The sequence below is a fragment of the Ceratotherium simum genome, chromosome 1 (genome assembly GCF_057802395.1).
Source record: "Ceratotherium simum simum isolate JZ-2026a chromosome 1, ASM5780239v1, whole genome shotgun sequence".
Taxonomy (NCBI): Eukaryota; Metazoa; Chordata; class Mammalia; order Perissodactyla; family Rhinocerotidae; genus Ceratotherium; species Ceratotherium simum.
Genome location: NC_141900.1, coordinates 71,887,918 through 71,900,896, shown reverse-complemented (window position 1 = coordinate 71,900,896; position 12,979 = coordinate 71,887,918). Strand labels below are relative to the sequence as shown.

The 12,979-nt window shown below is 34.9% G+C and overlaps 1 protein-coding gene across 4 annotated transcripts in view; it reads left to right on the top strand.

Annotated features, from left to right (window-relative positions):
• Window positions 1-3,546, top strand: part of TMEM168 (transmembrane protein 168) — a 32,257-nt gene extending 28,711 nt beyond the window's left edge. For all 4 annotated transcript variants that reach the window (XM_087429748.1, XM_087429743.1, XM_014785595.2 and 1 more), the window contains one exon: window positions 1,536-3,546. In XM_087429748.1, the coding sequence (XP_087285874.1) occupies window positions 1,536-2,083 (548 nt within the window). In that variant the 3' untranslated portion in view covers window positions 2,084-3,546. The remainder of the gene's footprint in view (window positions 1-1,535) is intronic.
• The last annotated feature ends 9,433 nt before the right edge of the window (window positions 3,547-12,979 follow it).

The following is a 12,979-nucleotide window of genomic DNA, read 5'->3' as shown; positions in this document are numbered from 1 at the left end:
AAAGTATAACAGAAACCATGTGAAATCCAAACACCCAACAAAAACCATTGGTGTTATTTTTGTAGATACACTTCTATGTCATGCCTTTCTCCTAATATTATAGACATTTTCTTATCATTTAAAAATTTCTTTATAAATACTTTATTGTAAAATTCTCTCATAAGGTTATACCATAATTTATTTCCATTCTGCCCTGTTGGTTGTTTCAGATTTTACACCATCTTAGATAGTAGTGTGAAGGTCTTTATATGTAGTTTTTTGCCCCCATTTCTGCTCTTTTCTTAGGATAAATTCCTAGAATTGGAATGATTATATGAGTGTACCATTGAGACAGAGCCAGGACTAGGGTAGCAATTACCTTAGGCACAAAATTTAAGAGGGTGCCAAGAATTAAATAATCAAGATAATATTTTAATGTAAGATATTTAAAAATCAAAATTAATGCAAAAAACTATCCACAATGAACCAGCTGTAAAACCTATTAGCTGTAGGACAGGTTTCTAGGTCAGAAATTTATTTACCTTAGACCTTTCTGGGCATGTATATTTTTTTTTTTTTTTTAAAGATTTTATTTATTTATTTTTCCCCCAAAGCCCCAGTACATAGTTGTCTGTCATAGCTGCACATCCTTCTAGTTGCTGTATGTGGGACGCGGCCTCAGCATGGCTGGAGGAGTGGTGCCTCGGTGCGCACCCGGGATCCAAACCCGGGCCGCCGGCAGCGGAGCGCACGCACTTAACCGCTAAGCCACGGGGCCGGCCCTGGGCATGTATATTTTTAATCCTTAGTTGTTTTTCATGTATAAAACTGATTTAAAAATAAATCCATTCTAAACTTGTTCTTGGTACAGTGTTTGGTAAAATGTTTCTTTTTCATTTAGTAGGTACCTACGTATGAGGATGAGGTAACATTATCAGTGGTGTAGAAGAGGGGTCGGCAAACTTTTTCTGTAAAAAAACAGGTATTTTCGGCTTTGTGGGCCATAAGGTCCCTGTTGCAACTACTCAGCTCTGCTGTTGTAGTTGAAAAGCAGCCATAGACAGAATGTAAATGCATATTGTTTATGGAAACGATTATTTGAAATTTAAATTCCTCTAATTTTCCCGTGTCATAAAATATTGCTCTTTTGATTTTTTTCAACCATGTAAAAAGGTGAAGTCAGTTCTCAGCTCTCAGGCCATGCAAAAACAAGCAACAGGCTGCATTTGTCCCGCGAACCATGTTTGTTGCCCTTGATGTAGAATATTAGCTTTCATTTGTGGTTTTAATTTTTTTTCACCAAATGTAACTTTATAAAAAACAATTTTCTTAATTTAGTATAGCAGATGTAACAAGGATGATTGGTATTTTTTTTTTACCTGAAGTTGAAAGTCTGTTTTTAAAAAAAATCTTCTGAATACTTTGAAAGGAAGGCTCTATCTGTTTTTCCGCTCACATATTTAATTCCAATAATTTAAAGAAAATACACTTAAAAGAGTATTCTTAATGAGAGGCTTCAGGAATTATTACGCTACTGAATTTTCTTTTGTTCACAGGTGGAGACATACTACGCTTTGACACACTTCTGGAATGGTGGAGAGAAAAGAATGGTTCCTTCTGTTCCCGACTTATTATCGTATTAGACAGTGAGAATTCAACCCCTTGGGTAAAAGAAGTGAGAAAAATCAATGACCAGTATATTGCAGTGCAAGGAGCAGAAATGACAAAGACAGTAGATATCGAAGAAGCTGACCCACCACAGCTGGGGGACTTTACAAAAGACTGGGTAGAATATAACTGCAACCCTAGCAATAACATCTGCTGGACTGAAAAGGGACGCACAGTGAAAGCAATATATGGTGTCTCAAAACGGTGGAGTGATTATACTTTGCATTTGCCAACGGGAAGCGATGTGGCCAAGCACTGGATGTTCCACTTTCCTCGTATTACATATCCACTAGTGCATTTGGCAAATTGGTTGTGTGGTCTGAACCTTTTTTGGATCTGCAAGACTTGTTTTAGGTGCTTGAAAAGATTAAAAATGAGTTGGTTTCTTCCTACTGTGCTGGACACAGGACAAGGCTTCAAACTTGTCAAATCTTAATTTGGAGCACCCAAAGTGGAATATTACTGAGAGTTCATACTACCAGTTGTCACTAACTTGCCATTTTTTTGTATATTTTTATTTGTGACAAGTATCTTGCTACTTCTGTAGCTGCTCTCACTTTGTCTTTTCTCAAAGTAATTATGGTTTATGTAAGGTGTTGAGAATGAGCATTATTTTATACTAAAAGTATGTAAGGAGTCATAAATTCTGACTCTGTAAATGCATAAGAGATGTAAAAAATAACAGTGCACTTTGAGGAATGTTTGCATATGCCTCTGATTAGAAACAAAACATTTGTCTTTGCTCTGCAGTGGCCAATGAAGAATTACTAATGCCTTATTTTCTAGGCATAGATTAGAGAATGTAGACCAGACAATTTGTTTACTAGTACAAGAAGACTACCAGTTTGCTTACAGAAGATTATTTTTTGTGAACAGTAGGTTTGAGTCCAAGACCATTTGAAGAATTACAAACTCTTTCTTAGAAAAGGAAAAAAGAAGTCTGCTCGAAATGAATGCGAAATTTGCTTATAGTCCATCACATTCAGATGTCTTGGTTGTCACTTGTTACCAGTATAGCAGAGACGCCCAAACCACTGTTTAGATCAAAACATTCTTCATGTAGGTAACTGTAAGAGGCTAGAGCCTACAAGTTGCTCCTTCTTGCATTGTTGGGGTCTCTGAAAGCACTGGCAATTTTAAGAGTCTTTCTCAGGGTAAGTTAATGTTTTCGTAATGAACAATGTTTTCAGCTAAAAATTCCTTCCAAATAAATTATCTTCCCTTTCAAAAAGTAATCTTATAAAAGAAATTTAGCAGTTTCTCATTGATTGAGGCTATTTTCAGTATTCAGAAATGATTTTGATCTCTATAGAATTAATGGTCTGCATGAAAATTATTTTTCAAATCCCCTTTAGTGGCAACATTTTTTTTCTATTGAAAGTCAAAGGATTGGAAACAGGTCATTTTTCTTCTTGTATACGTGTAATGTGTTATGTGAAAAAGTATTCATATTGGCAATTTTAGTTAAGCATTATGGTATGGTTGTAATTTTTAAAACTTAATTCAGTGTTTTGTATGATTAAAGCAGGCACTGATCAGGGTATCTCCTAAGAGGTAATTTCCCTCCTATTCCCTCCCAATAATCCTTACATTCTGAGTTTTCATCTCTGAGAAATAACAAGAGGGAATACAATTCAGTTGGGGGATAGTCTAATCTTTGTCGTTTAAATGGTGTGACTTCTCACATTGAAGCCATTTTTCCAGCCTCAGAGAGAGGAAATAATGCCTCTACCATTTTCTACCTGGTGACTTGAAAATTGAAGTTTTAGTTAGGAAGAAGTCACTTAGTGTCAGGGAACTTGTATACCACTATCTATGCACCGTTGTTATAGTCTGATTATTTCTGTGTTTTGAATATGATTTTCCTAATTCTTTGAATAAAGTTTTGTTAAAAATTAATTTTAATGTAATGTGCAAATAAATTATTGAATATTTTAGTATATTAAAAGTGATAGTCATAAAAAATGCCCACATATAAGAGTTCACGATTGGTAGCAGGTTGATTTTAACATTTCCAATATTTGGTTACATATTTATATCAAGATCATCCAAATGAAACAGTATAGTGTTTCATTACTATTCGGAAGTAGTATAACAGAAAAGCCAAGTGTTAAAATTATAAGCTTTTATAGCTGCAAAAAACAGTTGAATTAATTTTAAGTAAAATCTCTTTTTAAATTTCTGAGCCAATATTGAGCATATCTCTTTTCTCTGAGAAAGCCAAGTATGGAAGTATATTCTGCATCCTTATAAAGTGATATTATTATGATGGTACTGAAAATCACATTCAAAAGGTAGCAGACAATTTTACAGCCACAAAGCTAACATTTGAATACATATTTTCTGTGAAAATACAACCAAAAAAAGTCTGGGCTAAAAATGTGACTTGAGCCAATTTACTAACCAAAAAGCTTAGCGTATCCACTTTGATGAATTCTCCTACCCAAACAAAAAACTATAAATGACTTTTAGGAGATGGCATCCTAAATTAAAGCTGCCAATTTTAAAACATTAAAGTAACTGATAGTATGGAGAAGGAATATTATAGGAAGGATAAAATTATTGGTTACTTTTACCTAAAGATTGAAAAATACATCTAACAGACAAATTTTCTTAATGGCTTTCATTTTATATATCAGAGTTTAAGAAGGAGTTACTTGGAGTGATAGGAATTATTTTAGGGCAAAACTACCATTCCACTAAAAAGAAATAGATAACATGGAGACATTTTTTAACATATTATTGACTGACTTGGTTTCCTTATATGATACCTTGCTAAAACCACAAAAGCGCTACCCACTAGAAACATCTTTTTAAAAAATGTACACTGTTAACATGATAAATTAAGGAGCCAAGTTCTTTCTCTTCCCAAAACTTTTCAGTTATGCTATTATTTCATCAAAAATTGTTTTAGTTTCCTCTGATTAAACTCTTTCTCCCTGGGATACTGGGATTTATCTTTGTATAGCTTTCTATCTTGCTCTTCTTAATAAATACCGAGTTCTACAGAAAAGACCTTTCTCAGAAGACCATTTTTATGACTAGTGTTTTCATAAGTTCTATGCTTTTAAAAAATTACATTGTTAATTAAAATGCATTTATATTTAATGCATTATTGGGTGGATTTTTTTTATTTTTGGTAAAATATTCATTAGAATTTATTTGTAACTGTGTATTTTGTTTGTGAATATTGGCTTAAATATATTTGCTGTTTTGGGTAGTGCCTTTTTATATGTATTCTATCACATTTAGAACTTAGTCTCTTCTGAAGTAATGTTCTATATTACCTTTCCACAGGTGATGTGATAGTTAATATTATGTATGCTAGAAGAAAATGGTTTAATTTTAAGAATGAGATAGGTATATTTGAATGTGATTAAGTATATTTGATAGTAAATGCTCAAAGGAGTTAGATCTGTCAGAACTTTTGAACATCTCCTCTGTTGGAAACCACTAGACTGTCATCTCTTTTAGGCAGACACTTACACATCTTGGTATTTCTGGCACACAGTTACCCAGAAGACTGCGTTGCCCATAATGGGAGTTATTTAAAAAATATTTTTGACTGAGTTAATGAATTTAGAATCCTAAGGAGAAATTGGAATAACATGATTGTAAATTACTACATTTTCTTTACAATTTTAAGTGGATATTACTTCAAGGTCCTCATTAAGTTAATAATTACTAAAGACTGTTACAGAATCAGTGCAAGGAAAAAAATCTCAAATTTGTAGTAAAAGAGTAATAAGTGTCAAGATTAGGGAAGGAAAAACTCTTGCAGACGGGTTTGAATGAAAACATAGCTGATGTCACCAAAACACGGCTTTTTGTGGGTTGGGTCCATTTTCATCATCACTCGATATGATTAAGATTGAACCTTTCATTGATTTCCCATTAGAAACATATAGACAGATTAGAGATTTATCACAAATGGAAATTATTAAAAGAAAGTCTGATGAACAAAGAAGGAATGTGGCTCTGCATATCAGTGACAACCGGACTGTAAGGTCAGAATAACCAGCCCATAAACGTGAGCAGGTTAAAGACAAGCCGGGGAAACTACAAATACCTCATTTTTCGGGTATCTTCTCTATTCACTAGATGCAATACATAGATGTAAAGTACGAAACAATGAAATTTAAGTAGTAATTGTTTTGAGCAACTACTTTGTTGATAAAGTAATTGACGTATTAAGAAATATTACTGTTATTACTTAGACCAAAGCTGATTCAGAAATGGAAAACTGTAGGCTAATCACTAGTTTTTTTTATTGTATGCATAAAAGCTATTTTAATTGGCTAAAAAAAATTCACCAGTCATCTTGTATGATGATCTCATAATATTTTATAAGTATGAGCTTAAAATAATTAGAACAGTTTTAGTAAACTGATCTGGACCTAAAATTATTTATTCCAAATCAAAGATCTTTAGCAGTGGGCCAGGGATAAGTGAGGAACATGACATATCTTCCTAGACCAGCAATGTTTATTCCATGTGAAGTAAAAACGTTTCTATATTAAAACACATACTAATGTATTGAGCAACATTTACATTAATTTTTTGTGCAAATCACAAGACTTCAAAGCAGTTTTAATCTTGCAGTAGATTATTTCTTCTGTCTTCCATACCCTAGAACACTGATGATTCTTTGGACACAATATTGGATGTTAATGACACTTTATACAGAATTTTTTTTTTTTTTTGAGGAAGATCGGCCCTGAGCTAACATCTGCCAATCCTCCTCTTTTTTTGCTGAGGAAGACTGGCCCTGGGCTAACATCCGTGCCCATCTTCCTCTACTCTATATGGGATCCCGCCACAACATGGCTTAACAAGCGGTGCGTCGGTGCGCGCCCAGGATCCGAACCGGTGAACCCAGGGCCGCCGCAGCAGAGCGCGTGCACTTAACTGCTTGCGCCACCAGGCCGGCCCCCAGTATACAGAATATTTTAAAAAAAGAAAAGAAATCCTTTGTCTTATGGCATGGAAATCCAAATAGCACAATGTATTTTCTCTAAACAAATCATTTTGTTTGTGTATATATAGAATTTCAGATGGATGCCATTTTCATGTAATTTTATAATACATATTTCTAGGTTGGCGTCCTTATACATAAGGATTTCTTTTTCTACACAGCTAGATATTGATAAGAAAAATGGGACAGGAATTTTAATTTGTAATCCGCATCCATGTACACACCCATTCTCACCTATTTCTCTCCTACCTAATTAGAAGAGATATTCCTCCTTCTTTCCAACACCTAACCTTTGCATTCCTTTCTTACTTTCCACATAAAACAACTAATTCATCAATAACAAAATGACAATGGTTTTCATCTATTGAATGTTTACTATGTTCTAGGCAGCGTGATAAGCATTTCTATATCCATGATTTCATTCAATCCCCACAACCACCTTTAATGATGGATATACTTTTATGATGAGGTAACTGAGGCAATGAACTTAACATAACTTCCTCCAAATGACAGCTATGGCTAAGAATTTGGGTCTCAAACTCAGCTTTGAGCCAGATTTTATGTTGTGGAGACCCCCACATGCCGGGAAAAGGAAGGTTTTACTCTTGGGTATAAATACCTGCATTTCTTTAGAGAAATGTTTTGAGTATTTTGTAAAGCGGGTAAGCACCTGGCTACAAGCACATGGGCAAATAGAAGAAGTGCAGTTGGTCAATATAAAGACCTTCAATTATTAACTGCGCCAATATCAGCCCCGCTTCTTAACCTCTCCCTCAATTTTCCAGCAATCTCTGATGCTAGAGCCTTTCTGGGGTTGTGCCGGACTGGTCAGATGCTCCTCCCCAGAAGCACCGTCTATGAGGCTGCTACAGCTTGCTTCTCTCGGCTTCCCTGGTTCATACTCTTCTATTCATTTTGGCTTCTGGATGTGTACTGAAGTCTCTGGTCTGATGATAGATCCTCCCATTCCCTATATCTTGATGGTATAGTCACTTGCTTATTCCTTTACTATTAATTTAATGGGAACTGGAGGAGAAGATATAAAGCCATATGTTCACTATCTTGAAGCCAAGGTAAACTTCATTTTAAAAGAACATGGTGAATTAGACTTCCACCACTGGCTAGGATATAAAATACAAAAGAACTTTGATCCAATGATAACCTTAGAAAAATTCCAGATGAAATAAACATACTTTTTAATGGAGCTATTGCAGAGTAGTATGTACAAGCAACACTAGATGAAATAAATCCCAGAGAGAGATGAATTCTTCATAAACAAGCAGAAACTGCAGCTGCTTCTATACCTGGGACAAACGCCTGTCTGGGTGCTGGTTGGTGGGAAGTGGAGCTGCCATAGACTAGGAGATTTTGCAGGAAAGAAGAAACCAGCTGAACTTTTGATGACATTGTAGGCTGGTGAGATGGGTCTGCAAGGGCATCAAGTGCTTGAGCCAACAATTCTCCTGTCTGTTTTCCCTGGAATTTTGCCAAGAAATTAGCAATGGAGGAGAGCCTAGTAAGTAAAGAGAATTCATGCAGCTTTGCACATCACACTTAATTACCAGAGTTAGAAGCAGATTTGAATTCAAACTAAAACAGACTCAACTCTTATTCCATTTCAAGCACTAAAAAAATCAAATTGCTCAATCTCTTGGCAGATGAGGCATAGGAGGTTAGGGATTGGGCTAACTGGAGGTAAATTCCATCTAATTAAGGCTGCAGCACAGCTCTAGCTCAATTCATCTTATTGGGGATTCTGAAGGATAGGTCCCTCACCCTAACCACCACAGACTGAATTGGCACGCACTCTAGAACACACACACACAAAATTACTCTTTACTCTCCACTGTTCTTTCACGCAGAATACAGAATACAATTTTAAAAATATGAGATATATGAGGAGGGGAGGAATTGGACCCATTATCAAGAGTAAGCAGTCAACAGAGACTTGTAGGTTACTAGCAGACAAGAACATTTTAAAAAACTAAGGTATGTTGAGGAATTCACAAGAAAGAAAGGATATGAAGGACAAAGAGATAAGAAATTTCAGAACCGAATGGAAATTATAGAACTGATAAATATAACAGAAATTTTAAAAATCACTGGATGGCACTTATGGGGGGGCGAGCAGTGTCTGGCATAGGATGTCAGAGTGGATGGCAGAAACCACAAAGAGGAGCGATCTGACATGGGCTAAGGAAGGCATCCCATCGGGGATAGGGGAGAGATGATGATGGGGGATTGGTTACAGAAGGAGGGATTTATCAAATAAGAAAAATATATTAAAGACAATAGGAGCAGATTCTTTTGTTAAAGAAGGGAATGGCAATGGAGAGAACAAGAATGATCCCTAAGGTGTTGGATTGGAAGAGAAAGTATCAGATAAAGGAATTAATATAGATGTAAATATTTGCAAGCATAAGTGTGTGGTATTTTTTTTACAGATAATCTCTAGCATTGTTTACTAAGAGGGCCTGAGATTATCAGTGCCCCAATAGCAATGAACACATCTAGATTCTAGATCATGGCTTCTGAATATTTTTTTCCACTAGAAGGAGCCAGGGTTCTTAGGAGAAATAACTGATTACTTCTGATTACTTTTGCTGGAGCAGCAAAAAAACAAGATGAGTCTGGAATATCTGTTAGTTCCAGAAAGCAAACAGTGCTCACAGAATAATAGAGACAAGACAAAAAGGCAGAAAAGTCAGGCTGAAGCAGTTCCCAGTGATTTGAGCATTAAAATAAACAATGATAGTAACAGACTATATATCCCATTGAGTAAAATAGGAAACTATATATGCTCATACTGATATAAATAAATGAAAAATTTGATGAAGAACAGGATAGTTACATTAAAACAGAGGCATAATAAAAAAAAATTGATAGAGAAGATAAAATAGAATACTAAAAAAAAATACTTGATTAGTCCAAAAGAAGGTAGGAAAGGAAGAACAAAGAAACAAAGAACCAATAGGACAAATGATAATAGCAAGATGCCAGATTTAAAATTAACCATATTGATAATTATATTAAATGTAAATGGACTAATGGCTTCAATTAAAAGTCAGAGATTGTCAAACTAGATCAGAGTTTTTCAACCTCAGCACTATTGACATTGTGAGCCACATAATTCTTTATCATAGGAGGTTGTCCCTGGCTTCTACTGACTACATACCAGTGGAACGACCCCTCTCTCTTCAGTTATGACAACCAAAATTGTCTCCAGATATTTCCAAATGTTCTCTGTGAGACAAAATCACCCTTGCTTGAGAACCACTCTGCTAGGTGAAAACCAAGATGCAACAATATGTTGTTTACAAGAAATACATGTTAAATATAAAGACACCGATAGTCTTAAAGGAAAAGATTGGAAAAAGGATGCAAATATTAATCATAAGAAAGCTGGTGTGACTATATTAATATCAGACAATGTAGACTTGAAGACAAAGAACACTTACAGAAATAGATATACATCATAATGACAAAAAGATCCACCTATCAAAAGGACTTAAATGTGCATGTACCTAATAAAGAGCTTCGAAATACATGAAGCATAAATTGACAGAAACAAAGGAAAAAGACAAATCTATAACCATATTTAGAGATTAAACATTGCTCTTCCAGTAATTGCTAAAGTAACTAGGTGAAAATCAGTAAGGTTATAGAAGATTTGAATGCCTTTAACCAGCTTGACCTGAATGATGCTTTCAGAATATTACACTCAACTATTGCAGAATATACATTCTTTTCAAGTGCACCTAGAATGTTCACCAAGATAGATCATATGCTGGGCCAAAAAACAAGTCTCGTTAAATTACAAATCCATGCAATCAAACAAAATATTTTCTACGACTACCACAGAAATAAATTAAAAATCAATAATGAAAAGATATGTAGAAAAAATTCCAAATATTTGAAAGTAACATACTTCTAAATAAACCCTGGATCAAAGACAAAGTCACAAGGGAAATATAAAAATATTTTGAATTAAATGTCAAAGTTCTTCAAAATAATTTGTTTTCATCCCCCTGCTTTGCTGGTACTTTAAGCAAGTGCTGGAGTAAAGTCAGCACTGAGACAGGATTATTTACATTGTCAGTATATAGAATATAGAAATTCATTTCTTACTACATATACAGGTCAAATGATATCTGGAAGGAGTTTGTCAATTAATATATATGGTAAAGCTGTATTTTAGAGAACAACCAAATCATAAAGATTTCTCCAAGGATTGATATATGAGGAACTTGAAGCCATTTTTCAAATCTAAGGTCCCTGGGGTCCTCCTTGTGGAGGATTATAGAGCCATGTAAAACTTCCTGCACTAGAATGAACGCAGACCCTCTTCACATGGAACCCTTCTCTCTACCTCTTGACAGAAGACAATGTTTCAAGTGAGCACCTTCTCTGACTTTAGGAAGTTATTCTCTCTCTTGGATACAGTAACTTAAGCCCCTTAGTAAGTGAGTAGGATTACTTACCAAGAGATACAACCTAGCTTATTCTGCCACTTAAAAATTAGATATTCCTACCCTAGGCTAGGAATGACAGCTTTGCCTTGGCTAAGATAAAAGGCTTCCAGTTACAGAAATTCACCCAAATCCATGACTGCCTTTGAGTGTTCCTGAAGCACCTTCAGTCCCACTCAAGTTCTCTCATCTGACCCATCCATATTGCTGCCTGAATTCACAACCAGGAATCCTTCTGGATGAATGCACAGATTCAGCCATTTAACCCTGGGATCATAGTTGCCAACGCTTTGGTTGGTCATATTTGCTATAACAGATTGAAAAACTGTTTTCCAGGCCCAACTGGCTTTGGATGTTCAAAAAAAGGGTTTATTAAAACCATTAAATTGATTTCCTTGCATCCTTGGGGCAGTCACTTATCCTTCATTTTTAACCTCACACCTGTGGGAAAGAAATGCTAAAGAAGGTAACAAGTTTTACATTCACATTTCGTCATTCAGAAGAGAGGGAGAAAATAAATAAAAATATTTCAATGTTCCCTTATTTTATACATCCAGAAATTATTATTTTTTGAGTGTAGTGGGTGTTAGGACTATAGAAAATTATGGTTGTCTATAGGTTGTAAATAAATTGTTTCAAACTAGGAATGATCTTATAACTTTAGCTATGATGTGAAAAGGAATCATTTTAGTGATGGATACTGATCAAGATGAAATTTTTAAAAATCTACAACTGAACATATAGTGAAATTGTGAAAAAACAAAGAGAGAAATCTAAAGCAGCTAGATTTTAAAAAAATTCGACAGATTACCTTCAAAGAGGCAAAATGTATACTGACAGCTCTGATTTAGCAACAAAAACAAGACCAAAGGACAATGGAACTATATAATCAATATAGTTGATAGCTGAAAGAAAATAATGACCAACATAGAACTCTATACCCAGCAAAAATATCCTTCAGGGATAAGGATGAAATAAAGACATGTCAGGCAAAAATTGAGAGAATTTGTTACCAGCAGACCCTCAGGAAGGAAGGAAGCATATTCTTAGGGCAGAAGGAAAATGATACTAGTTGGAAGGTTAGCTATGCAGGAAGGAAAGAATTCCAAAGAAAGCCATAAATAAGTGGGTAAATCTAAATGAATATGACCATGTAAACTATTAATAATAAAATCTTGTGGGGTTTAAAATATAGAGAGAATTAAAATAAAAAGCATATGTAAATAATAGCATATTGGTTGTATTTCCCTGTTGGAGGGTTGAAGTACTAATTAACTTATCATTTCTAAGGTAAAATGTTGCATAACTTTAAGTCTAACAGAGGAAAAAATGGAATTAAAAAAATCAATAACTCCATAAGAAAGCAAGAAAGGGGAAAAATAGAACACAGAATAGGCAAGATATATAGAAAGCACAGTAAGAAGGTAGTTTAAATCCACATTTACTATTTTAAGACTTTTGAGGATAGTACATAGGAGTATGACAGAAAAGAGAGTCCTTCAGTTAGCCTTGTCCTAAGAAGTGCTTTTTAATAAGCTCCCATAAACAGGAGTTTAAAAATTGCTACTTCTTGGATACTTTAAATACCAGGAGCACCAGCAAGGCACTCTGCATCCATCATGTCTTTTCATCCTCACGATGAGCCTGCAAGGTAGGTTTTGTATCCTCAATTTAGAGGTGAGGATTGCTTAAGGTTGCTCAGACAGTAAGTGACCAAGACAGGATTCAAACCAGGTCGACCTCATCCCAACCTCAACACACATCCCACTATGACACAATTCCTACCGTTTAATAAACAAAGTTTAATCATGTTGTTTAAATACATCCTAAGTTCTTAAGTGCTCAGAAGACACAGATGGACAAAATTTTGCAACAAACCCAACTGCTT